This window comes from Aedes aegypti, chromosome 1, assembly GCF_002204515.2.
Source record: "Aedes aegypti strain LVP_AGWG chromosome 1, AaegL5.0 Primary Assembly, whole genome shotgun sequence".
Taxonomy (NCBI): domain Eukaryota; kingdom Metazoa; phylum Arthropoda; class Insecta; order Diptera; family Culicidae; genus Aedes; species Aedes aegypti.
In genome coordinates this window covers 103,580,666-103,607,426 of record NC_035107.1, presented here as the reverse complement: position 1 = coordinate 103,607,426, position 26,761 = coordinate 103,580,666, and the positions used below count along the sequence as shown (strand labels likewise).

Genomic DNA, 26,761 nt, shown 5'->3' with positions numbered 1-26,761 from the left:
TTATTACGTAGAGACGACGAAGGGCCAGACTTACATGCAGGGCTCAGGGCTGGCAGCCACTAAGTGTCTTAAAATAGGAATTTTAGCATGCTTTGGAAAATTTAACGATCATTGACACGCGTTATCCCATTTATCGGCCTGCCGCATGACATGTATCGTTCGTTCGTTCAAAGGTTCAATGAAATTGTTAAAACTAATAAATTCTCAAATGAGTTTTAATGATATGGTGATAACAAAAGCTCTTAGTAAGTGGAAAAAACAGAAAATGTTGCTTGGGATGAGATCTCTATACTCTTATTTTCAAGAAACTCAGTCGCTAGCACCCTTGTGTCACATGAAGCTAAACCTTTAAAATTGATAACTCCGTTCGTGTTAGCTCTACTACCTACACCATTCCTTGCCTAATAACAGAATGCATCGGAGTATGCTTCACTGCTACGAACCAAGCACCGTGAACATTACTCACATTACCCCACGGTGAAACATCAGCGCGTGAGTTCATCCACTTGTGGTTTGGCGGCGTTGATTGAATAATGAGAGAAGACGTTGCCGCCGAACGCCCCTAGCGATGAATGATTTTCGAATGACTCAACCAAAGCAAGCGGATGGATGGATGGATGGGTGAAAAGGGGAAACACGAGCAAAATAAAACTCCAAGTGAGTGTTCATTTCGAAGGCAGTGATGCCAGATATTTCTAAACAGGAAAACATATTTACATCGAATAATTTGGTAAAACCACTCGAACTCTGATATCGGCACACGCTTTCCAGATCCCGTTGCACCTGATCAAGCCATCTGGCTCAGTGCGATCCACGCCTCCCTTTACCAACCAAAATCGACGCGAACACCAAATTAGCAAGGATACTGAATTCGCCACACACCGTTCTCCTACACACCGCCAAAGATGCTCCTAAGCTGGGAGGGAAAAACCGATACAAAATTTATGTAGGGAGTCGATGCCGGTTATGGACCCTTTGCGTATTATTGAGCTCTCGCCGAGCGGTGTCACGAACACATGCGCAAATTTGCTGGTTGAAAATACTGCCGTTTGATTTTGCTGGGAACAGCTGATCTTTGTTTATATTTTCAACCAGCATTTTTTTAGTAGTGTTGGTGACATGTAACGTGTATGTACACGAGCGCAGAAACCACTATGGACCCGCTACAGAAGAACATAAAGTTAATACTCAAAACAACCTTATTCCTATGAAAATTCACCGGGGGAACTTCGATCGCAGTGTAAGTCAGTAGTTTGATATTACGGTTGTTAAGAAAATTTTCCGTTTTGCGGTAGCCGCCGAGTTCTACCGCAGCTGTCAAAGTTCTACCGCAGGCTTCGAAATCATTCTATCATTGAAGCAAACAATTCAATCATAGTATGCTTGAAAGAGAAAGCGCTATGAAAAACACCAACAAACAACAATCATCAAGACGGTATCCAAGGTATCATTGAAGCCTACTGATGATTTACCAGTGCAAATCAGTGATGTGACAGCTGCGGTAGCTTTCTGTTGAACCGTAAAACGGAAAGTTTTCTCTGAAATTGCAATACATAACAATTGGTTTGAGACGCATAATTACAGATATTTGAACAGTTTTGTAAATAAAACCACACAAGAGGGTCCATAATACGCATTTCCAAGTGGGTCCATAATTAAATGGAGGGTCCATAATAGGAAACGTCAAATTTGTAAACATTCCTATGGACCGATGCACGAGTTCACTAATTGGGTCCTAAAATTTTCAATGAAATCTTGTTTTTATTTAATAACACAAAAAAGCATGTTACTGTAACTACTTTAGCAATTTCTCCCGCTCAAATAATGGCTATATCATGTTTAAACTTTAATTTAAAAATTTGGTCCATAAATGAACCTTGACACTTTTGATCATGTTTGACGTTCGCTTAGTCGACAAAAACACCACAGGGGTTTTAGTTCGACCACTGGGGTTGTTCCTATCTGACATTTCGTAAGGGACACGGAAAACAAAATACACCCAAAATTTGAGTTTAAGCCAAAGGATGTGACAAAATCTAAAAAAAATGTTTTTTGGGCTTGAACCAACGGAAAACATTAGAAAATTGAGTAAACATGTGATTTTGGCCTAAACTTAAGCGTTTGGCACTAAAATTGGGACAGGGCTTTAGGACCCTATTTGACGTTTGAGCGGTGCCGAATTCACTAGTTTCCATGGTCACGTAAATAACACGGCACCGCTCAAACGTCAACTAGTGAACTCGTGCATTGGTCCATTATGGACCCCGGGAGGCATTTGGACAACAGTTTTCCAAAAGTATATTTCGCTGCAAAAATCGAATAATTTTGTGTGTTTCATAGGCGTACAATAAAGTAAAGACATTGAACTTGTTGTTAGACTACACAAAACGTATATCCGTCTGAGAGATCATTGCGGAAAAGCGTCGAGAGTGAATTTCAGCTACTAAGGGGTCCATTACTAGCATTGAAACCCTACGTCATAGTGAGTTGAGAATCTACTGTCACGAACTGTCACTATGAGCCCAGATCTTAGAGAATGGACAAACTTGATAGAAGCGCGTAATAGATCAAAACAATTTTTTTGCATGTCAACAAAGTTGACAACAATCGGTTGAAAATCAATTCCTGCACACCCAAAAGCAATGCTACGAATTTGATCGAATATCAAGTATTGAAACACGCATCTTTTTACTGTTTCTCAATCAAAATTAAAATTAAATACACATAAACTGCCGTTATACGCATAATTGTCCCATGTTACTTTTTGTGCATTTTGACTTTTTGTCATCAAATAGTTTATTTTTACGTATAGGTTTAGAAAACACTTTCCAAAAATTAACTTTGTTCGGAAACTCAATGGCAAGCAGGCCAAGTCAATTTGTCCCATTGTTGAATTTCCACGCATAACTGTCCCACTACTGTACTGCCCATAACTGCATATTTGTAACATTCGACAAAAGTAGGCATTGAGTAAATGGGATACTAAGTTTGCATATCACTGCAGTATGGGAGGAAACTAAAATTTCAAAAATTCATTGAGAATTCAAAAGAGCTTATTTGAGGCTGAAATTTTGTACAACTCATATCGTATATTGGGTGAATGGTCAGAAAATAATTCTGATAGAAATTTCGTTGCTACAACATTATGAGGCTCATATATAATCTCAATGTGACTGTTATGCGGTTATAATTGCCAATGTGACAAAACAACTTGGTATTTTTTTCGAATTTTCTAGAACAATCTCACAGATTTCACTAAGTTGATCGAAAGTATTTATCATTTGATGACTCTCCATGGTATTAACTCCAATTTGCCAAAAATGTCGAATGTGACTGTTTTGCAGTTATGGGCAGTGTATTTCTACGCATAACTGTCACACTATACAATTCGTTGCACTGATCTCGAACAAAAAATTCAGTAGGCAGTTTTGAATTAGTCGGTGTTTGGGAAAATCGTTTTGAATATCTTCTTACGTTGGATTCACACCCCATATGGAACAGAACCTGTTTTATGTGTTTGTATTATCGGGATGCATTCATCATTTATGCGAGCCTGATGGCAAATTTGATTGAAATTTTCAATATCAAAATATTATTTCCCATCCGTTTTTCAATAAATTTCAGTTGAATTTTCAGGGTTGATCACAAAATTCCTCTAGTTTTTGGAACCACGGTCATCAATTAAAAATTTACCGTTATTTTGGATTCATCACGGGGAGTACTGAATTAATCCCACTTGAAGAATCAGTAATCACTTTAATTTCGAGTCCTTGGCTTGCGACAAATCAACTTCATGATTTAGTAAACCAAGTCTAAAAAAAAATAGTTTGACCGATTTTGGATGACTTGGCCACTGGATGGGTTGTTTCGAATACCGGTTCACTGGCGGCCATTATATTGGCGAATCTGAAACCTGGCTTGCGACATATCAATGTTCATGAATTTGCGAATCAAGTCTAAGGGTGGTTTAAATGTATTTGAATGACTTGTCCACATGTCGGATTGTTCCAAACTCCAGGTTCCCTGAGGGAAATGGCCTCTAAAGTGTCGGTTCTGAAACCTAGCTGACAACATCAAACTTCATAAATTCCCAAATCAAGGCTAAAGAGGTTTTTGGATGACCTGATAACATGCCAGGTTGTTTTGAATACCCTGTTTCCCGAAGGAAGTGGCCATTATATTGGCGGTTCTAAGACCTATCTTGCGACATATCAAACTTGATGAAGTCAAGAAGAAGTCAAAGTCAAGTCAAAAGAAGAATAGTTCAAGAGGTTTTGGATGACCTGGCCACATACTGGTTTATTCCGGATAATTAGTTCTTCGGTGCAAGTGATAAATATGTTTATGGTTCTAAAACTTAATTTGCGATGCGTCAAATATAATGATTTTGCAAATCAAGTCCAAAAAAATATCAAGTCGTTTGAAGATTTGTGTCGTGAATTTTGAGTTAAATATTTACTCCGCAGAATAACCTTGAATTCGCAGACGAGTTTCTGTCAAGCCTGCAGCTGGAAGATTCGATATAGGAATTTATTACATCATATAAACTCTTTAACTTATTTATCCACTCTTTCTTTCACTAACTCATACATTTTCTCACTACCACACAAACAGAAAGCTTTGCTTTCCATTCCAAACTATAAAATCGTATTTCTTCACTTCCCCTCACGTGGCTCCGTTTGGCACAGGTCACTTGAGCCTTCATTAGTCTTAAGGATATACGTCCTCTACATTCGGTACAATCTATACGTGAGAACGGTCATCTACAGTATGCTTAGCACATAATTTGTCATTAGTATCAGTGGGACTGTTATGCGTAGAAATTCACCAAAAACCCCGTATTTCTAGGCATAAGAGTCCCACTATGAATTTCGTAGCAAAATTTACTTTATTCCCATAATACAAACTCTTGACTCTATTCTTTATACCTTTGTAATGATTTTAATTTAATTTACCACACACCTGGTCAATACGAGGCCTACATGTGTTGAAATCTTTAAACGCGTTTTTCTCGATTACATATTTTGGAACATGGGACAATTATGCGTATAACGGCAGTAAAACTATGGCCCTTTTTCCAAGTTTGTCCAGAAAGATCGAAGGTACACAATAAAAGAAAAGTAGCGATCCTTCCCAAGCCTTCCTTGATTGTCGTTGGTTAGCGGGAGTTATCTTGCAGTTTGGAAAAGTGTTGAGTCATATTTCGTGTGTAGGATCTGTGCCTCCCTCCCAGCTCATAAGCACCCGGCGTTCGAACACTCCAAATGCTCGCAGATTCTCTTCCAGCATGGTGCATGCTTCATATCCATAGAGGACCACCAGTCTCATTAGCATTCTGTACATGGTAGGTACATTTAAAATTGATGAACAGGTGATGCGTTAGGATCTGGTATGCATAGCATTTCTGGAGGATTTGCCGTACAGTGAAGATTCGGTCCGTCGTCGGGTGGCCATTGATGAAATCAGCTTGATAACTTCTCACAAACACAAATTTCTTATTGATGATAAACTACAAAAGATAGTGCTTTATTGACGGGATTTAGACTAGTGCTTGCACGATAGTTTTCACATTCTAGCCAGTCGCCCTTGTTTGTAAATAGGGCATATGATCTCTTGTTCTAATAGCTGTTCCGTCTCGTAGATTCTGACGACTACCCCGTGTAGACAGACGGCCAACCTCTCCGGGACCATTTTAATGAGTTCAGCTCCAATACCATCCTCACCAACCACCTTGTTGTTCTTCAGCTGGTTGATGCCATACTCAATTTCTTTCAATGCCATTCAGGTGTTCATTGTAGTGCTGATTCCACCTTTCGATGACCTCACGTCTGTCTGTTCCATCCTTACCTCTACACATTTAGGCTCGGAACTACTTCTGTTCGGCTTGGAATTTTTTTCAACTTCCCAGGGCATATGATATCCTCGAACGCGCCACTCGATATACATGCAAAAATGGTCAATTGACAAAGAAAGCTCTCAGTTAGGAACTATAGAAGGACTCATAACAACACACTGCACAAATTATGTCACGCTCCAAGGGGAGGGGGTCAGGCCAAGCGTGACTAGCCTTACAAAATTTTCGGAAGACTCATGCAAAAAGTGTGACAAAGGGGGGGAGGGGGTCGAAAAAGTTGAAATTTAGCGTGACATAATTTGTGTACCATCCCTAAGCTAAAAAGCAGGTTCTGTCCCAATGGGGGTCGGAACGCCAGAAAGATGAAGAAGAAGAAGTTTGTCAATATTAACATGTAATTATGTGGTTTCCTTAAAAGTGGAATTGAAACATTCAAACATGTTTCTACCTTCATTGAACTTCCTTTTTTGCTTATGTCCACAGTTAATTACCAGAAGTTAAATAATTTGTATGTGGGAAGGTTCGGGGCCATTTGGCCGAAATCGAAAACAATATTGAGCTACAGTTAACATGTATATGTAATGAATTTTGAAGCTGAATTTCAAATGACAGCTTTTTCGTAAAGAAGGATAAATCGTCATTTATATACAAATAATAAGCTCTTTAATGTTAGTTTGAGAAACAGTCAGCAGTGAAAGAAGATCACTACCAATATAAACAAATATTTATTTCTCTGCTAGCGGCAATAGCTGCCATCAGTGGTTTTCGCATTGCGTTTGTAGTCAGCTTTTGACAGTAACTCGAATAGTATTAAGCAAATTATTTCATAGTTCTAGCAGCCACAAGTTTTAATTTCCAGTGAACATGAAAAAAAAAGTTTTTCACGACAGAACAGCATATGTTCAAAAGAAGAAGAAATCTATAGTGATTTTTTTTCTAATTGTAATGCAAATACTTCTTCTTCTTTCTGGCATTACGTCCCAACTGGGACAGAGCCTACATCTCAGCTTATGAGCACTTCCACAGTTATTAACTGAGAGCTTACTGTGCCAATGATCATTTTTGCATGCATAGGGGGGCTGGGGGCAAGAAGAACACCTTAAGATATATAGGTTCAAATCAGAGGCGTCGCGTCCGCATGTGCAACATGTGCACTGCACAGGTGGCAACTCGTTCATCCAAACCACCTACAATATGTACTGCTTTTGAAGTTCAATACAATAATTCTCGCATACTCTGATATAACGCCCTAAAAGCCATTGGTAGCCACGTGTGTAGCTTGTTGTTTCTGAGCAAAAGAAAGAATAAGCATCCAAACCAACTTCACGGGCAGGTAGATAATGATCCTTTCTTCCCCATAGCGTTGTTAAATAGCATGAAAATCCATTCAAATTCTCAGAAACAACGAGCTACACACATGGTTACCAATGGCTTTTAGGGCGAGATCAGAAGTTATGCGAGAATTCTTCCAACAAAATTTATCCCATTTCATGTTTTTTTCTATTGCTATTAGCCCATTTCAATTATTTCTATTGCTGATAGGTTGCAACACAATTTTCACCTATCAATTATTAAATTTTTGCTAAGCAAATGAAATGCCAGCTATTGGTTCTTGCGATATGAGACCTAATTTTCCTAACACGCTTCGCGCGATGTATGCTCCGCAACATTTTGTTCCATGCTAAACTTTGCTGCTGTGACGATGGAAACCAACGTGTGCACTCTCATCGGGAAACGCGCTGCCTTGTATCGTACACGCAATCCTGCATATGTGGTAGAAAGCTTTTTGAACTACACATGCCAGTGTGTTAGTAGCCGAAGCGTCAACTCTGGCCGGTGCACAGTTTTGCTACATCCACAAAATTTGATTTGATCAGTTCGAGCGTGCGGATGACGAGACAAGAGAGAAATCAGTCCACGAGAGAGATCCATTTTGCTTGCTCTCACGCTTGTGGTGTGAAGTGCAAGCGTGATTTTTCTGGTGGCTGGCGGTAGGAAGTTTTTGCTAGTTGGCTTGGCACTCAGTTGTTGTTGTTGTTGTTGTTGTTGTTGTCGTTTGAGAGGGACTTTAACCCGAAGGTCATTCGTCCCTTTTGGCACTCAGTACTCACGCTGTTGCTTTTTGTTGTTTGCTGGTTAAAACCCGCGCTGATAACATGCAGCATTTTTTTTCCTGTTTCTGTTCGGGATGAACCACTGCGTCCAGTTTTCTTTGATCTTTTGTGGTATACCCGTGACCTTTGTTTAGTGCATGTCGTTCTACCCCATTATTATTGAGAAATAATGAAGTCGGTTTTTTTTATACAAATATCATTCTTTACCATTTTGCATAGAGCCTCTTTAGAAAAAGATACCGCTATTTATACCCTTTGGAGAAAACAGTTTGTCACCATTAAACTCTCAAAAGCGCGCCCCTTAATCAGGTTCGACCACTAAGCTGGTTGAATGATACTGATTTTGACCATGGATCGATACTCTAGCGTATCAAATTATTGCTTCATCTTATAAGTTTCAAAGTCGTTTTTTTGAAACTGTGAACAGGTTTCATCGCATGAGACATTTAGATTCCTTGAAACAGAAAGCTTATTTTAGAAGTTAAGAGGTCTGCTACACCACTGATTCGGAATCGTTTCCCTCCTAGATATCGAAAGATAAACTCTTGAACTCGGAAAGAAATTGTCTCATGAGTTGGAACCAACCTCAGATGCTGATTGAGCCATTTTTCTACATCGACCTCCTCATCATCTAGGACAAATAGGTGGGTCTTAAAGTCTTGTTACTCTCTTATACTACCGACCGTAACTTATAAGTATTCACAAGAACAGATACAACAAGAGTACAATATGGTAGATCTTGCCTCGTAACGCACCTCGAAAAGGTGATCTACCCGCGTTACGGGGAACATGCAGCATTAGCACGGTGGTACTTACGGTGGCCAATTAGATGACAACCAGTAAACAAACTCAAGATGCGGTCGCTTCCTCCCAAGCAACACACATGTATCTGAGCATTTTCAATTTATATATGACCAGATCTGGTCATATATCAGTTGATAATGCTCAATTATAACATGTGTGTTGCTAGGGCTTCGTCAACCCCAGCATTTTCACGCTTGTAGTATGTTTTAAAAGTCAGCATAGTTCATGATGCGTGCACTAAGTAGGGTAAGGAGGGGCAGTATGGTCTTACGAGGTAATATGAGCCACCTTTCATTTGAACCTAAAAACCCGATTTTGATCCTGATAACCTTAGGACCTCATAAAGTATACTTCAATTAGCTATCAAGGTAAAAACCGTGCAAAAATCTGATTTTGTACTTCATATATTCATGAAAATCTAAAGCGTTGATGCTACTACGAAAATCTTATATGATTTTGGATGTATAAATAAGCTTTGTATAAAGTTTTGTTTATTGTTTATAATTTTTCACAGCAGTTCGTTCTTCCACTATCTATAGGCATTAAATGCACGAAATTGATTCTGAAACAAATTTTCAATACAACAGAATTTATATGGAACATCTAGGAACGGGGCAATATGGTCAAAGCTCAATAATATACAATCAATGCATGCCATTTTTGTAGTTTCATTGCAATAACGTTGCCGCACGTGATTTGAATTTTAACTATTAATTTTAACTATTTAAAATTATTTCAACGACAAAGTTGCTGACGAATGAAGCTCTTACAACCATGTTTTATTGGACTGTCAGCAAAACATACAGTTTCATGATTCAAATCAGGTTTCAACCGAGTTTTTGTATAAAACTCTCTCATACATATTGCTTTCTTCTAAATTAAGCCTTGCAAACGGTTTTACAATTAAAATAATAAGATTTAGTATTGTGGCTTATATTGCCCCGTAATGAGGACCGTTTCGCTCCGTATAGTGTAAAATCACACATAAAATAGTGTTTTTCCAAAAAATTCTTAACGGAATCCTACAAAATACAACTATGGTATGAAAAAAGATACTTCAAAGTACAAATTAAGCCCATGGAACGATTAAATTATTTTGTGTTTCTATGCTTTTCAAGAACCTTTACCTAGGTGGAACATACTGCCCCTATGGACCCTACACGATGAAACCGATCTTGTTTTTTAAGATATCGTAAAACGGGGTAAACAGAAGAAGTAGGGCGAAAAGAAACAAAGCGACCTATAGTTAGGAATGCTACTATTATGTAATCACAATCTTCAAAAAATAAAAACCTGAAATATTTGTGTTTGATAGAAAAAAAAGTATGGTCAATTTTAAAAATAAAAATTTTACTATATTTCTCATACAAAGCAAGAAGAAAATGAAGCATGTTTGATAGCTCAAACATTTATTTCCGATTTCTAAGATGATCAAAAATTTAAATAATGTTTGAGTATCTTTTTTATTTCTTTTTTTCACATTTGAAATATGAAAACACATTTTGACTTTTCTTCGAGATGTACTTAAAAAGTGTTTATTTTTGAATTGAAATGAAAAAAAAAATACTGATCGTTTCTGAACAGTAATTATTTTCGTCAGTGCTGTTGAAATCGTTACTGATGACCCGCATAATTAGAATTATTTTTTATGTTCAAATTTACAATTTGCCCATAATCATGAAAAATATGTAAAATAAAAAAAAAACTATTGGTATAATTGATAAATCAAACTCAACAACCCGAATTTCATATGTTATCTTAAACGTTTTCAAACAACTGAAAAATTTAAAGAAAATTATATTTGAACACACATTATTATTGAAAATAGTTTGAATCCAAGGTATGCCTAATAATGACAAAAATAAAATGATACTAATTTAGATGTGCACAGGTTGACAATGAGGCCACGCGACGCCTCTGGTTCAAATCATGGATGATTAGCACAATTTTTGAAGATTATTCCAGTGTATGCAAGCTCACCTCTTGTTCTAAATGATGTTATCGATAGATTTCAAAAATATAAAAAACACATGATGATTTGAGATTTTTGAAAATGTCCCTTCTTATGAGGTTTTTAAATGAGGCACGGGGCAAGAGTGCCACTCGTATGGGGCAAGAAGACCACCAGAGCAAAATGCCACAAATTTTGTACATTATTATTTCCCCGCCTAAACGATAAATTTTAGAGTAAGTAAAGATAAAAAACTGAGGGATAAAAGTTGACTTATAGTTAAAAAGTAATTTTACGAAATTAATTTAGTTCTCATCTTATTTGACTGTAACAATAATAGTAAAAATTTTCAGAAACCATTTTGAATGTCCAAAATGGTTTATTTTGATTTTATTTAGTAGGAAACATTGATTTAATGCAATATTAAACAAGAAAAATAAAAAGTTCATTTGATTTTATATGAGAAAATTGCGGTGTCTCTCTTGTCCCATAAGACATACTGTTTTTATATATGTAAAACTTAATGTCAAAAGGACTTTTTCGAAAAAAAAATCCTCACAGCTATTTAAACAATTGAAAATCATCAATACTGTGCGTAAAAAACAATATGTTTTGTATTTATTGGGAGTCAAACCTTGTTTTCCAGTCTAACATTCTTATAATATTTCGCATTTTTCGCGTTGGTGAGTTAAAGACATTTTTCTAATTTTTTGTACTAAACATTTTTAACTGTAATATTTACACAACCCTCAATTAGTACTCAATTTATTCTTATCCTGAGTTAAAAATCAAAAAAATTATTTGAACTACGTGAAATTAGAGATGGCACTATTGCCCCGGGTGTCGCTCTTGCCCCATGCCCCCCTATATCGTGTGGCAGGAACGAAGATACTCTATGCCCTGGGAAGTCCAGAAATTTTCCAACCCGAAAAGATCCTCGAACCCACGAACCCTCAGCTTGGTCTTGCTGAATAGCTGCGCGTTTACCGCTACGGCTTTATGGGCCCCTTAAATACACTGAAGTTTTTATATTGTTACGTGTTAAATAAAAAAACGACGTAAAAACAGCTTACGCGATGCGTGGAGTTCACAACTTAGTCCTGAATTGACGGATCGATCGATTTTATAATTCTCTGGGAGCATTTATATAGCGGCTAACATAACGTCTCATAACATAATAAATATGCTTTGCAATTGGATTGAACGGACAAATTGATGTGAAATTTGCGAAAAAGTAACACGTCTTCTCGGTGAGAATCGAACTCCCCGTTCACTAGATAGGGCACGTTACCACTACACCACGAGAGGACTCATGGACGCATAAGTTAATTATTGAGCTGGAATCGAATTTAGGTTATTGAGTGTTCTGAAAAAAATAACTTTGAAAACCTCTTGCCTGTAAAATGAAATCATCAATAAAACAGTACAACTGGAATGAAATAAAATCGAAAAAAAGTACAAACAAGAATTAAGAAAACAACACGAAACCTAAAAGGAATCAGGAGATAAGAGTTTGATTAAAGTATTCAGAGTAATGTCAGATAAATTTATCAGAAATTAGAGAAATTAAAAAAAAATTGTGAGTCGTTCATTAAAAGAAATCTTGAGATAACCTCTGTTGAATTTTGTGCAAGTTCTAAAGTATTTCTAGATGAATAAAAAACTCTCAGGGAGTTTTAGAAGACTTTCTAGAAAAATTGCTAAGATAATTGAACAAAGAAATCAATCGTGTTTTTGGATAACATTCCGCAGGGGTTTCTGAAGGAACTCCGTTTTTGGCAACATCTATATAAATAAAAATGGAATGGTGTTTGTATGTCACGAAATAGCTTGAGAACGGAGAATCGGATAATGAAAATTCTTCCGCAATTTTGTTTCTGAAGTGTTCCGACGTGTTTGTGTATATAAAAAGCAAAGGATATTGAACGGGAATGTCGGGAAAAAGGGAGAGGACTGGAGTGTCGTTTTGTACGGGACGTATCATGGCGTTTTTCAACAGCCTACTTGATGGCAAGACAAAGTTTGCCGGGGCCACTGTAAATTATAAACATAATCATGTTTTTGTTTAAATCATTTGTACAGGTCAGCTTCACGGAAGCCACATTCTTGAGCTCCATCTTTGCTGATATTCATCCAAATCCAACCAACTACTAGGGCTTTCATACGCGCTCATTTGCTTCGGGATGGTTGTGTTCGCAACGTTTCATGAAGTTATTCATCTCCATTAGCATCACAATAAAAGTTCCAACATTTTTTCTCAAGCGTTCATACTATGTGTAGCAGCCCATTTGAGTTTGCCGGTACGTGATACATTCAATAGAAATCAATTTTTTTCCAGATTTGGAACAGCTCGTCTAATCAAAGCATAAGCACTGGCTAAAGATCTTGTCCTAATGGACTTTTAAGAATTTCTATCGGAATGGAAGGTTCTAAGTGGCATCCACAAAATTCCTACCGAGCTCTTAGACAGATGTCAATCCCTATCGGAGCCCTAAGTGAGATCCTGAGAATCATGTGGATCATTAGCGATGCTTCAGAGTCCTAGCGGGATTGTATTACCAACGCGCACCTGGAGGCCTCTTAGGTTTCATAGCGGGATCCTGCGAAATATCGTTAATTTCATAAGGTTTATAACATATCAAGCTAAACTTTTAAAACACAAATTAAAACTCAGTTCAAATTTATATGATATAAGCTTATTTATGTATTGTGCGAAATTACAAGCGGCCCTAATGAATCACGGACTTCATGCGGCATGTTGAGCACTACACGGAGAAACCAAACTACTCCAAAGTGAGTTCAATCCACTCAAATCGGGGGGTTAGTGCGTTAACCTAATTTTGAGTTAATGAGGTAGAAGTTGTTTTCATTTACAGCCATGCGAAAAAATACCTACCGGCATAATTTACTCAACTCTCAGTACTATGTCATTTACTCAAATTTAAGGTAACGCACTATGGTTCGGTTTTTCGGTTGTTTTGCTCTTCGCTCTCTGACAACAATAGAAGGAGCGAATACGATATGGAGAGAAAAATAACTCACAAATAAGTTTAAAAATACTTAATTATGGGTTTTTTATTTTCTCCGTGTACTGTTCTGTAGGATTTTGTATTCATTTTTCTATAAATGTTACATCCATATTTGTAATTGTAATTGCTCAATCCACACCCTGGCAGACAATTATCCGCCCATCTAGACACGGGCTGGGTGAGGACCTACCAAGCCTCCCCCGTTAACATGTCCTATACCGTTTAGCACACCGGGATCTTCCACAAGCAGGCGCCGGAATTAAAGCGGTCCCACAAGCTTCAGATACATTGAATAGATATAGTCCCTCTGGCACTAAACCGAATGGCGCCCTCCGCTTCACCACTAGTACTGCTTCCCCACACGCCAAGCACAATATCGAAAGTAGCGCGTTGTATAGCAAATACAGTACACCACCTCCGACACTATGCCAAATATACAGGAAAAACAGCACCAGTAAGAAAGCGGAAGGCGCACCACTCGGTTCAGTGCCAGAAGGACTATAAGTATAACGAAGAAGAAATGAAAAGATAGTAGAGTTGGTTCGGTTATTTGATTGCTGAAACGAAAAAAACAGAAAAAAACAGAAACAGAAACAAAGTGTTAACATTAAAACGGGGTTTTATAATTGATAAATGTATCGATAGTTTCTCATCTGTTACGTTTCCTTATCGTAGCGCTGTCGATTTTTTCCATCTCCAGGGTGTTCGTCTCCGCTCGAGCAATGAGGACCATGATGAAATGAGAATATAAAAATGTGAGCATTAGTGTTTTTTTTTTTTTTTCTTATTTATTTATTTTATAGGCTCAAGCGCACTAGGCATAACGGAGCCGATATTCATAATAATTTAATTACATAATAATTAAATCCTATAACCTTGCCTATATAACTCTTCTATTCTCTGAGCTTCCTCTGCTATATATTGCTGACGAAGAACAGGGTCATCGATGTGCGAAAATGAACCACGTCGTCTCCCATTTCGTGCCCGCACAGGAGAGGCATCAGAAACGACTACGCTGCTATCGCTTTCATTTGAAGTTGAAACAGATACATGGGGTGCTACTCGCTTGGGTATATGGTTGCTTGCAGTGTCTTGGTCCGAATCCATTGAACGCTGACGCTTTGGTTCCGGCTTGTGGTGTGTTTGTTTTTTCGGGATGTTTGTACCAATTGTCTCCGGCTTGGAGAGAGATGGCCATTGTTCCTCAAGAAGTGCAGGTTGGTTTTGGTGCTCGTTTAGTTTAATCGGACGCAATGATTGTGGGTTTGATGATGTAGGAGCGGCGGCTTCGGAGCACCTTAGTTTTGGATGCTCCTTACGGCCACAGTTTCGGCAGGTCTTCAATTGCGAGAAGTGAGAAACATAGGTCACTTCTTCGGAAATAGTAATGTACGATGGGATGGCTTGAGTCAGCTTCATTCGTATCACACGTATACCGTTGCTAAGGCCCGGAAAATAACTTCTCCAGACATCGTTCCGTATTGAAATCACTTCACCATACTGCTGCATATGGCGGGTGATAGTGTTGTTGTCGATCTCCTCCGGGAGATCATGAAGGCGGACATCTACAGCGCTACTGTCGATGTAAATGGGCAAAGGGATCGTTTGTCGCTTCCCGTCGCAAGACATGTAGTGCTTCATGTGATGATTTGTAGCAATCCTGGCAGCTACTTCTTCACAATGCACAATCAAATAAACCACATTCTTGACGTTATGAGTTTGGATGCTCTTCACTAACGTCATGTCCAACTTTAGTTCACCATCGAGAAACTGCTTTAGATCGGCAATACTGGGTCGCTTTGGAAGAACAGATGTGTCTAGCACAATACAATTCTTCCTCGTCACCGGCATGATTGAAGCGAAAAAAGAGCACTAAAGAATCGAACGCGTGATGTACGGTTGGGAGATGGATAGCAACTGCAGCATTAGTGTTGATCTAGTAATAGATTAATTTAAACTGCTTTTCATGTGCTAAGTAACTTGTAAACTCCTACTCAATTATGTTTTGTTGGCCTACACGTTTTATTTAGACACAATTTTTATTTAGAAAACTATTTGGATCCGAGATTTTAGGTGCAGATTGAGCATGTTTGATAAAACAAGCATCCTGTTTTCAGTTAAAGAATGTTCAAGAAGTTGATGATTCTGTTATTTATACTGGCTACATACAAGAATTCACTATTGATGTAATATATGGATATTAAAAGTTCCAACACGCGATTATAATACTTCAGTTTTCGTGCTGTTGTATTGGTGTAAGTAGTGGGAAACCAATCAGTTTGGTGATTCTAACGGTAACAAATAGCAAGACGAAAGGATAGTTGAAAATCTATCATCATTATGATTTCAGTCCTAATTTCATGATCCGTTTAATAAATTCCGCGTATGATTCGGCAATTTTAACAATTTATACATGTGTATTCGAAGAAAACAGACTACGAGCATTTATTACCTGTTGCAAGGTTCCTAAGTGATCAGATATTTATCATTTTCTACAGCCTAATTTAATAATACCTACATTGGGTTGTAACAAAAATCCTCCTAATCATAGTTTCGACAATAGTCACATGCTTACTATCCCTTATGGCAGTGTTGTTGATTCTATTGTCTATCGCTCATCAGTTTCGCGCCACCCGGCAGGGACTTGGTCCTATGTACCCAATACTCTGCTGTGTCTTAACTTCACGCAATACATTCTGTAGATGTGTGATACAGTTTGCGGAATATTATGATTTATCACTTCGTTCAGATGGAAAATTCTGTTATGGTACCATATTCACATATCAGATAACTCCCACCTGGAACGATGTAATACATCGGAGACATGTAGATTCAGATGTATGTATACGATCTATGCCTAGTTCGGCTCTGATCGACAGGCAATCAGTGTATTCAGTTTTTCAACTAGCTTGAAGCGATGAACGTTTCAAGACAAGCTCTCCACTATATCTGCTAGCAATCACCGGTCGTCGATAGACATTTCGGTTCTTTTCTGCTAAAGATAGATCCGATTGTATGCCAAAGACTATGGCTCATGCTTTTCAATACAGCTGGAAAAACAAGAACTACACCCAGCACCAAATAGTACATAACTATGAGGCGGACCGGAAGGTTTGATGAGCAATCCCCACCTATAAATGTTACATCCATATTTCTACGGAAAATATTTTTAGAAGCTTAGACAATATTTTGTTTAAAAAACACACACAAAAATGCTGCTATTTTCTGTACAAGCAACTGATTTGCTCTATCGATTGCAGTCAATCATTCGATATGGGATGTTTTACTTTTCAAGAAACATTATTTAGAATAGCCAGTTTCAACTAGGTAAAAGAATTTGAAATAGAAATATGTCAAATTTTACGCAAGGGCTTAAAAGTTAACCTAAAAAACGTAAATAGTTGACTGACTGAAGTTGTAATTCTTGAATGAAAAGTTCGATACATTTCTACAAAGAGCTCTAGAGAAACTTTATGATGAATCAATGTTCGAATTTGAGGAGTTCTTTTTTGGAACATTTCTTGGAAGTAACCGTTGACCCTACTTGTAGGGTTTCTGAAGATCTCTTAAAAAAGCAACTGAAAAACTCGTTTCAACGATTAGTGGAAAAATATCTGGAGGAAATCCCAGAACAGTCTTTGTTTTTTTTTCTTTTTTCAAAGTAGTCCCTGAGCAAATTACTGGAGAATAATACTGAAATACCCAAGGATTTTCTAGAGCATTTTGAGAGGAAATCGTTGAAAAATTGCTAGAAGAATATCAGGAGGAAATTGGTAGTGGAATCTCCATAAAATATCTGCAGAGATCCCTGTAAGAGTCCCTATAAAGTATTCCAGATTCAATCTCTGGAGAAACCACTAGGGTAGTTCCAGAAGCTTTTCCTCGAGACGAGGAGTCTGAGAAGAGTTTCTTGAAGAATCAATTGAATAGTCGCGTAATATAGTCACTGAAGCAGGGGTGGTTGCGGTCAGACAACAAAATAATAGTGAGTTTAGTGACTAAAATGATAAAAATAGTGACCAAAAAGTGACTCAAAAACTACAAGTATTAGTCATAAAAATACGTTCTATGTGTATATTAATCAATTTAGGGAATCGATGCCGGTTATGAACCTTTTGCGTATTATAGACCCCCTACAAAAATAACATAAAAGTACAACTAAAAGCAATCATCCTTTCAAAACCAAAGGGGAAAAATCGTTGGCATTACTAGCCAGCAGTTTCAGACAAAATATTTAGTCTGAGGTGCATAAATAAATACATTTTAAAACAGTTTTGTAGATGAAATTACATAAGAGGGCAATTTCAGGTGGGCCCATAATAGGCACGCCGGAAGCGAGCCGGATAATATGGGAATCAAATGGAGGGCTCATAATAGGAAACGTCAAATGCGTAAACATTCCTATTATGGGCACAGACGGGTCCATGCCGAGTATCTGACAAACTCTTTGAATTTTTCAATTGTTCGTTTTAATGGTTTTCTTCCGGAGGAGTTTTGATGATGTTCTTTCAGAAGACAGATTTGGGATTCATTCTATAGCTGTAAATTACTGCAGAAAGTTAACTAATATTCTATTCAGCAGAAATTTGATTATCTTCAAATAGCGAAAATAGTGACTTCAGTGACAATTTTTCTGAAAAAGGGACTTTTAGTGACTATTTGTTGGAAATAGTGACTAAGTGGCTGTCCATTAATTATGCAAGACAATTTTCTGGGGGTTTTCACTGCAAGCAGGAAATGGAAAATCGAGGCTCATGATACCATTTTGCTTAAAATAGACTTTAGAGATCTTAGGGATTTGTTTTTCTGAGACTTGTATTGATGAAATGGGCCATCCTTAGTCGCGTGGTTAGAGTCCGCGGCTACAAAGCAAAGCCATGATGAAGGGTTCGATTCCCGGTCGGTCCAGGATCTTTTCGTAATGGAAATTTCCTAGACTTCCCTGGGCATAAAGTATAATCGTACCTGCCATACACAATACATTAATGCGAAAATGGCAACATTGACAAGGAAAGCTCTCAGTTAATAGCTGAGAAGCAGGCTCTGTCCCAGTGAGGACGTAATGCCAAGAATAAGAATAAGAAGCATTGAAATAGAGTTCGAATCAAGGTATTTATAAAAATATCTTGGTTCGAATCAAAGCAATGCTCATAAAAATCATTACATTGTACTTGCTTGGAATACAATGATACATATGTTTCGAAAAATATGTTCTTTAAAATTGATCAATCCCGGGGTCCGTCGTCCTTTTATAAAAATGATAAGGGGTAGTTTGTTGTGCTACGTGTTTTCCAGGGGAGAAGGAGGGTATCAGCACTGTGACTAAAAGCTACGAGAAGGCAAATTGATCTCCCACGAAAACTGGCAACCCTGCTTCCCAAATGGAACCAACAGACACACGTCTGGAGAAATGAACTCTCCCCCTAAAAAATGTGTATCGAGGTCGAATCAAGAGCAAAGAGAAGGGGGATCTGCTTTCGATGGGGCAACGCACCTTCCCCAAAGCAGGATGACAATGACTCGGGGTGGACGCAATCTACACCGGGGGGATCCCAAAAACAGGAAGAAACCGATCCTCGCTTTCGCTTACCAATAGTTCCTGAAAGGAGGTGAAGAAACTCATTCTGCCGCCTCTGCTTTCTGTCCCTTCCCGCCGAGGAGCGGTACTTGGGGCTGGTTCTGTGTCTGCCTGTTCGCTTTTCTCCCTTCCTTTTCCAAGGGCTGCAATTGCACCGCTGCGTTCCAATTCGAAAATGTATTCCGCTTCAGTTCTCCTCGACGCCACGCAAAATGAATTCCGCTTCCACTACTGATGGTGATCCACTTTTAAATTCCACACCTGCTCAGGTTGTACAATATTCACATCGCCACCATTTCTCGTCTTTTTGTCGCCCCCAAGGTTCCCACAGAGACTTGACCACCGTAAAGGAAATTGACGCCTTTCGACACCACTTTTCAACGCACTTTTTACCGTTTTCCGACGCGGCCCACGAAATGAAAACGATGGCGAAACTTTTTTTCACACACCGACGAATATTCTTTTCGCTTCACCGCAAGCAAAACGACTGCACTAAAAAAACCCCTAATTCACTTTACACTTTCTCTTCTCCGCACTACTAATATAAAAGTCAGCACGGAAGCGTAAGTATGTAAGTTTGCGTTGAACAAGCAGAAAAATATATTTTTCTTCACCGTTCTCTTGCGATGGCATCGATGCTTCGCATTGCAGCTTGACACACATCGACCGATGAGATGTTCGAGAAGATGTAAACTAAAAACGCGAAAAACGGGTTCGCTCTGACAGTGATGATGTTCAGTTTTGACAGCTGAGCATCACGCTGGCGTTACGCCATGCCATGGCGCCATGGATCTCAAAGTACATGTACAAAACAAGGTATGCTTTAGAATGGGACAAAAGGCTGAGACCAGGTCCGTCACACTCGGGCTCAGATTTGGTACCACTTCTAGTACTGCATGTGGTCCCTCGGTAGTACAAAAGGTACCCAAGTTTGACAGATCGCAATACACTTTTCACGGCATTCTAGATTACCTTATGAGCCATAAAATTTTGGGCAACTGCAAGGGACATGGAGGTCTTTAATTTGTCTTTGCTGAGACTGTTATAATCGAAAGAGAGCGAGAGAGGAGAGAATCTCTCATTTCTCGCATACTCTAAGATAACGCCCTAAAAGCCATTGGTAGCCACGTGTGTAGCTCGTTGTTTCTGAGCAAATGAAAGAATAAGCATCCAAACCAACATCACGGACAGGTAGATAATGATCCTTTCTTCCACATAGTGTTGTTAAATAACATGAAAATCCATTCAAATGCTCAGAAACAACGAGCTACACACACACACTGAAACAAGCGTTGCAGTAATGAGAACCATGAACGTGTTTTTAAATTTACTATTCCAACCACGATTGAGCTATCATGAACGCTTTTTATTTGCGTTTTGTTCCTTCTCATTCCAACCGCGTCGATAGCCGAGCGGCTAGCGTTCGCCCTTGACAATCGCCAGATCCTCGGTTCGATTCTGGTCTGCTGCAAGTTTTTGACCATGCTATAGTAATTTTTACTATACAAATGGTGCCATGGTAAAATTGAATGCACAAAATATTCTAAATAAATGTGAATTTATTCTGCACAAATCAAGTGGCGTTGTGTATTTAATTTAACCCTCTGATATAGTATTTTCAACCGCAACGCTGTTCTCAGTGCATGGTTACCAATGGCTTTTAGGGCGAGATCAGAAGTTATGCGAGATTTGTACATAGTTCCTTTAGTATAAGGCAATGGATCAATGCATGAGTTCACTAATTTGACGTTTGAGCGGTGCCGAATTCACTCGTTACCATGGTCACGTAAATAACACGGCACCGCTCAAACGTCAGATAGTGAACTCGTGCATTGGTCCATCCATGAAACAGCTGCGATCTAGGACAGGACGTGACAGCTCAACTAAGACTGCCCGGTTGTTTTTCAGTCGATAACCTTGACGATACAAAAGCCAGTGCTACCAGTATCTTTTTCAATCAAATCTTGTGAAACAATTAAAAAATCAAAGTTCACATTTTGGTTGTTTCTTGCACGCTTCATTCATTTAGTGCAATAGAGGGTGCTATACTTGTTATAATATTAGGTTAATATTCAAAACCGGAGATGTTTTTCAAGAAAATTTAAACCATTTTCATCATATTGCACTCAATTGAGTCTTTTTTATTTATTTTAGCATTGTAGAAGCACATGGGGTAAACTTAACAGCGAATATAAATAGATTTGAAACAAAAAGATTTCATGAAAAAAATTTAAACTTTTGATGAAAACCCTAATGTACGATCAAGCAACAAAGTGCCCTGTTGCAATCCAACTCAACGATGTGAAAGGAGGCCTTTGCCAAAACGACTAATGAGAAGTGGTCTTTTTTGACAGGCAATTGGTTTCGTTTTTGTACTTTGACCTGGCAATAGTTTATTGCGCGTAAGGTATGTATTATCCTAATTATGTGTTTCAACAACATTGCCAACATTATTTCATCTGGATGGAATATAGATAGAATCCCCTCGATTTCCGACGGCTGTTTTGAACAGTCTTCTAAATAGACGGGATAATCCAACATTGAAGTGGATATACAATAATGTTTCGCGAGAATTGCTTACCTTTCCCATAGTAATTCCCATACTAACTTTGAAGGACTTGTGCAATCTCAGTTTTCATCCAAATCTCGCATCACTTGTGATCTCGCCCTAAAAGCCATTGGTAACCGAGTGTGTCACTCAGAAATAAATAAAGTCATTAATGTATATTTTTCATGCAAAATGCAAGTTTGCCTGGGTTCATTCATAAAATGTCTAAAATGCGAGAAGCCAGATTAAACTTTATGCAGTTTAGTTTATCAATGACTATTTTTTAGTTGTTTTCAATCTAAAACGTAGATTTATCAGCCATTCAAAAATGCATAGTTTTTAAGCATTTTAAAACTTCTTTTTAGCTGATTCAAAATAATGATTATTGAGATTATTATAAATGGTTGAATTGAAACAACAGCTCATTACGTTGAGCCGATTATGGGTTGGACTGTATTTGTATTGATTCCATAAACATACATTAAATAAACACAAACTAAATTAATAAATTTACCAGCCTCTCGATTGAGGCGGCAACTAGCAGTATTTAATTTTTCCAGCAATTTGACTGGCAGAATATGGACAGCCGATTGAGAAAATCCAGGTAGGAGCATAACCCCGGCAAGTCCTCCATCAGACGGGTGGCAGCGTTAGTCTCTGCGATCTCTAGTATATCGGATGAGATGAGTTCCTGGTGCATGCAACTAATTGGCCGACCACCAATTGGGTAGGGCTCTAAATATGAAAATGCTGGCTTTAAACATTTATGATTTCTGTAAAATAAACAGTTTTGTTGTTCAAGGATTTCATTTAAGATAAATGATATTATAATCCTTACCATTTTCCTGGCCATTTCTCGGTGCTTCTTAACAAATTACACAATAGGGCGATATTCAAAACTGAAAAGGCAATAGATGACTCTTTTTAAGTGGTAGTAAAAACACAATCCTAAAGCAAAGAAAGCACAATGGAAGAAGAACTAAGCACAGAAAGTTATGTATTCATATTACGCTTGATTTCTAATCACTACTTTTTCGATCCAGTTTCCTAATTGCAAGTAATTTACGTTTTTCATTATTTCCCATACGTTTTGACAGTTCACCGACTACCATTCTTCCATGCGCTTGTGTTTGAAATTTGAGAAACTTGAGAATCCAGCGTAGCGCGATCAGTGATAGGAATACACGCATCAGTGTCGCCCCTAGGCGGCCAGCACAGATAAACTGAATGTTCGAAGGGTTGTTGTCTGTACTTTTTGCCAATGGCGCCAACTGTTAGCGATTAGGATCAAAATACCCTATTCACATTCAATTACATGTTTTTGATACTGCAGAAACTTAATGGCGATGGCGAGTGGCAATAGCGTCCTGGTCAGATTTTGGTTTTTGCCAATCTAAAATGTATACGTTTTGTCGCTTTAAGCTAGGTATGCTGTTCCGCTCAAGAAAAGTAAAAATTTCTGATCAAGAAATGGTCAAGAAATTTTCCACAGTGAGCTCCATTTGAAATGACATTTCTTTTCAACTGCGTACTGCGATCAAAGAAAAATGTTTTTCTTTAGTATTTCTTGCAAGAAATTTCCCACGCATCGAGATAGGCGATTACTTTTCTGTTGAAGTGCATATACTTCGCTTTACTCAATATAGTAAAATTAAACCTGAAAAATAGCCTTAAAATGAATTTGCAATGAATAAATCTTGTTAAGTCCTCAAATGAATATAATTAGGGCTGTGCAAATATCGATATTATCGATAATATCGATATTATCGGATCGATTTTATCGATACGATATCCGATATCTGTCGGCACGATATTTTCCGATATCGATAAAGCCATTATCGATCCGATAACAGTTCCGATAAATCAGAACAACATTTTATGTTTATACTACAATTGAAAATTGTTCAATAAATATTGAAAATCCATTGGGTATTGCCAAACATCACTATGAAATTCAAGTAATGGACTTCATAATGCAACAGTTGGTGTCAAACAAAGCCGATTTTGTCGGTTTTACTTTTAAACAATCTCTTTTGAAAATTATCGAATATCGGTTCGATATCGATAATGTCAAATCCGATATATCGCCGATACCGATATTGATTCAATATGATATCGCCGATACCGATAAATCTTCATAGTGCACAGCCCTAAATATAATAAGGGTTCATTCATTTATTTCATAACGCTGGAATTGGCCATTTTGGGCACCCACCCACCCCCTTGTAACGCTTTTTGTATGAATGTTATTCAATTTTTGTATGGGCCGTAACATCGCTAGGACACCCACCCACCCCCTCTAGCGTTATGAAATTTGTCAATGGGCCCTAAAGTCACTGGGTGACTTCTGTAAATTTTGAGTGGTTATTGACTGGTTAAAGAGAAACTTGCGACGATCGACGCGCCACCATAATTCATATAACGGAGGATATTTATTAGAACTAGGTGGAGGTGATGATTTCGTAATTTGAAGGTTAAAATCACCTCCAAACACTACCGATTTTGCGGTGGGATGTTGACATTTGATCACGAATAAAGCCCCAAGCACAATGAGAGCGGCAGCGCGGTACAACGGCAAAACGGCAAGCCCATCTTGAACTACACTCTACTTGTCAAGTCAATGTTGAAAAGGATTTAGTCAACATGGGATTGATAAGTAATGTGTAGATCAAAATGGGCATGCCGTTTTGCCGTTGTACCGCGTTGCCGTTCACATTGTGCTTGGGGCCTTACTCCTTGTTTCTAAGCAAAGCAAGGCCCAAGATGAAAACTGTACACGCTAAACTTGCTAAATCAACTCAAAAATGAGTGCCGAGCGCACAAAATCGGCCTCTCTTCATTCAGCACAGATTCTGTGCAAATGGGGCTGTACACAGTTTTGTGCAAACGGTGGTAAACAAACCGAATGAGTGAATTGCGCACAGAGGAGAAACGCTCGGAATGCGGAATTCGCTTTCATTTTTGTTTAGCTTCTGAAAACATGAAAAAACATTCCAATTTTTTTAAGTTTTTCAGAGATTTTTTCATTGGAATAGTCGAAGCGGAAGCAAATGGGAAAACAACTCTCACATTTGCGATCATTTTCCGGTTTTTCTCCAGAAAAAAATCCCGAAAAACTTTTCATCCTATCAATGGCCAACTGTTTGCTCCGGCGCGGGAGAAGACTGACAGTTCCATTTCCATCGATCCGCGCACAGCCAATGTGCACTCATTCTGTGTAGTTTTAACACATGTGCCGCGTGAAGCTGTCTTAGCGTGTAACCACTGGAAGATAGAGAAGGATCTTTTCTTCATCGTAGCATTGTTGAATAACGTGTAGAGTAAGGTGGGGCAAAAGTTCGACCTTAGTGGTATAATCAAAGTTTCCAGGAAAATAATGGCAGATTAAACAAAACAAGTACCATACAGTGAACCTTCAACATATTGGCTATAACTTTGCTGAACAAACTTGTGTCAAAATATTTATCCATTTTTAGTTATAACAGTTTCAAAATTGATTGTCGTAAACGAACTCTTGCCCCACCGGTGGGGCAAAAGTTCGAATCTAGTGTGGGGCAAAAGTTCGTTGGGTAAAACACAAAATATCAATACTTTTGTGCCAGGCATACTTTTTACCAGCCGTAAACTTATGTTTGCTGAAAAATACACACTAAATTTTCATCAAAAAATGCCCAAAACAGGATTAATTGTAATACACCCAAAAAATAGCAGTTTTTCGCAAAATTAAGTGAAAATGTAAAATTTTTGTGACATTTTTCGCACGATCAGGCAAATTTCGCTAAATTTGAAGATAATAAGTGGATTTCAGGAAATTTGAAAAATTTTCCGTGGGTTTAGGGTTCATTCATTTATTTCATAACGCTGAAATTGGTTATTTTGGACACCCACCCACCCCCTTGTAACGCTTTTTGTATGAATGTTATTGAGTTTTTGTATGAGCCGTAACATCGCTAGGACACCCACCCACCCCCTCTAGCGTTATGAAATTTGTAAATGGGCCCTTATACATGGGTCGATTTTTTGCCCCGCAGATTCGAACTTTTGCCCCGCTATGGGCCAAAAATTGATTCCAACTATTTATGGAAAAACTAACACACGTCAAAGCATCCTTATGATAGGCCTAGAAACGCCCATACATGAAATATTGAAAAATATTTTATCTTCATTTGGTTCCATGTATCGAAAGTTTGACCAAGTATCACTGACTAAACTGACGTGACTCTCGATTGCAGACGGTAACCGAAAATATGCAACGATCAATTCAAATGATGAGTGGTCGCAAATGTCAAACTGATGCAACGTCAATAGTACGAAGGTGACATTTATACAACGAGCATCTTCATCAGTCAAACCAAACAATACACACTGGTTTCAAACTAGTAAGGTATGAGTAAAATACTAAATCTAAAATAAACTAAATCAATTTCGTATGATGCATTTTAGTTTTGTCAAAACTATCGACAATCATGTGAGTCTGATTCTAAAGCAATATATTTGAGTCAAGAAAATTTTATTTCGTAAAGGAAAGCTTAGATTTTTGTATTCTCTATTTCCTAAATATGATTAAATATATTCCTCGTATTTTTACCCGAACATGTGTAGTTTTTCCTCGGAGTGCTAAAGATTTGTCCGTCAAAGTGTTTCTTTACAAAAACCACCAGGTGGAGTTAGTGTTCCAACGTATTTTCATTCAAATATTTGGCTATTATTCATGAAGCAAAATGCTCTAGCCACCACGTCAGTTTAGTCAGTGCAAGTATTACAATATTTATGTCGAAAAACAACAAATAGCCATAACTTTTCCAAATCTCAATCGATTTTTATGATATTTGGAGTGAAAGATTCTTACTTGAATACCATTCGAACCACCATGACATTTCTAA

The 26,761-nt window shown here is 38.1% G+C and overlaps 1 protein-coding gene across 1 annotated transcript in view; it reads right to left on the bottom strand.

Moving 5' to 3' along the window:
• Positions 1-20,031, bottom strand: part of LOC5568097 (proteoglycan 4) — a 38,348-nt gene extending 18,317 nt beyond the window's left edge. Inside the window, exon 1 of the mRNA XM_021844176.1 lies at positions 19,343-20,031. Within this exon, the coding sequence (XP_021699868.1) occupies positions 19,343-19,375 (33 nt within the window). The 5' untranslated portion in view covers positions 19,376-20,031. The remainder of the gene's footprint in view (positions 1-19,342) is intronic.
• Between the last annotated feature and the right edge of the window lie 6,730 nt (positions 20,032-26,761).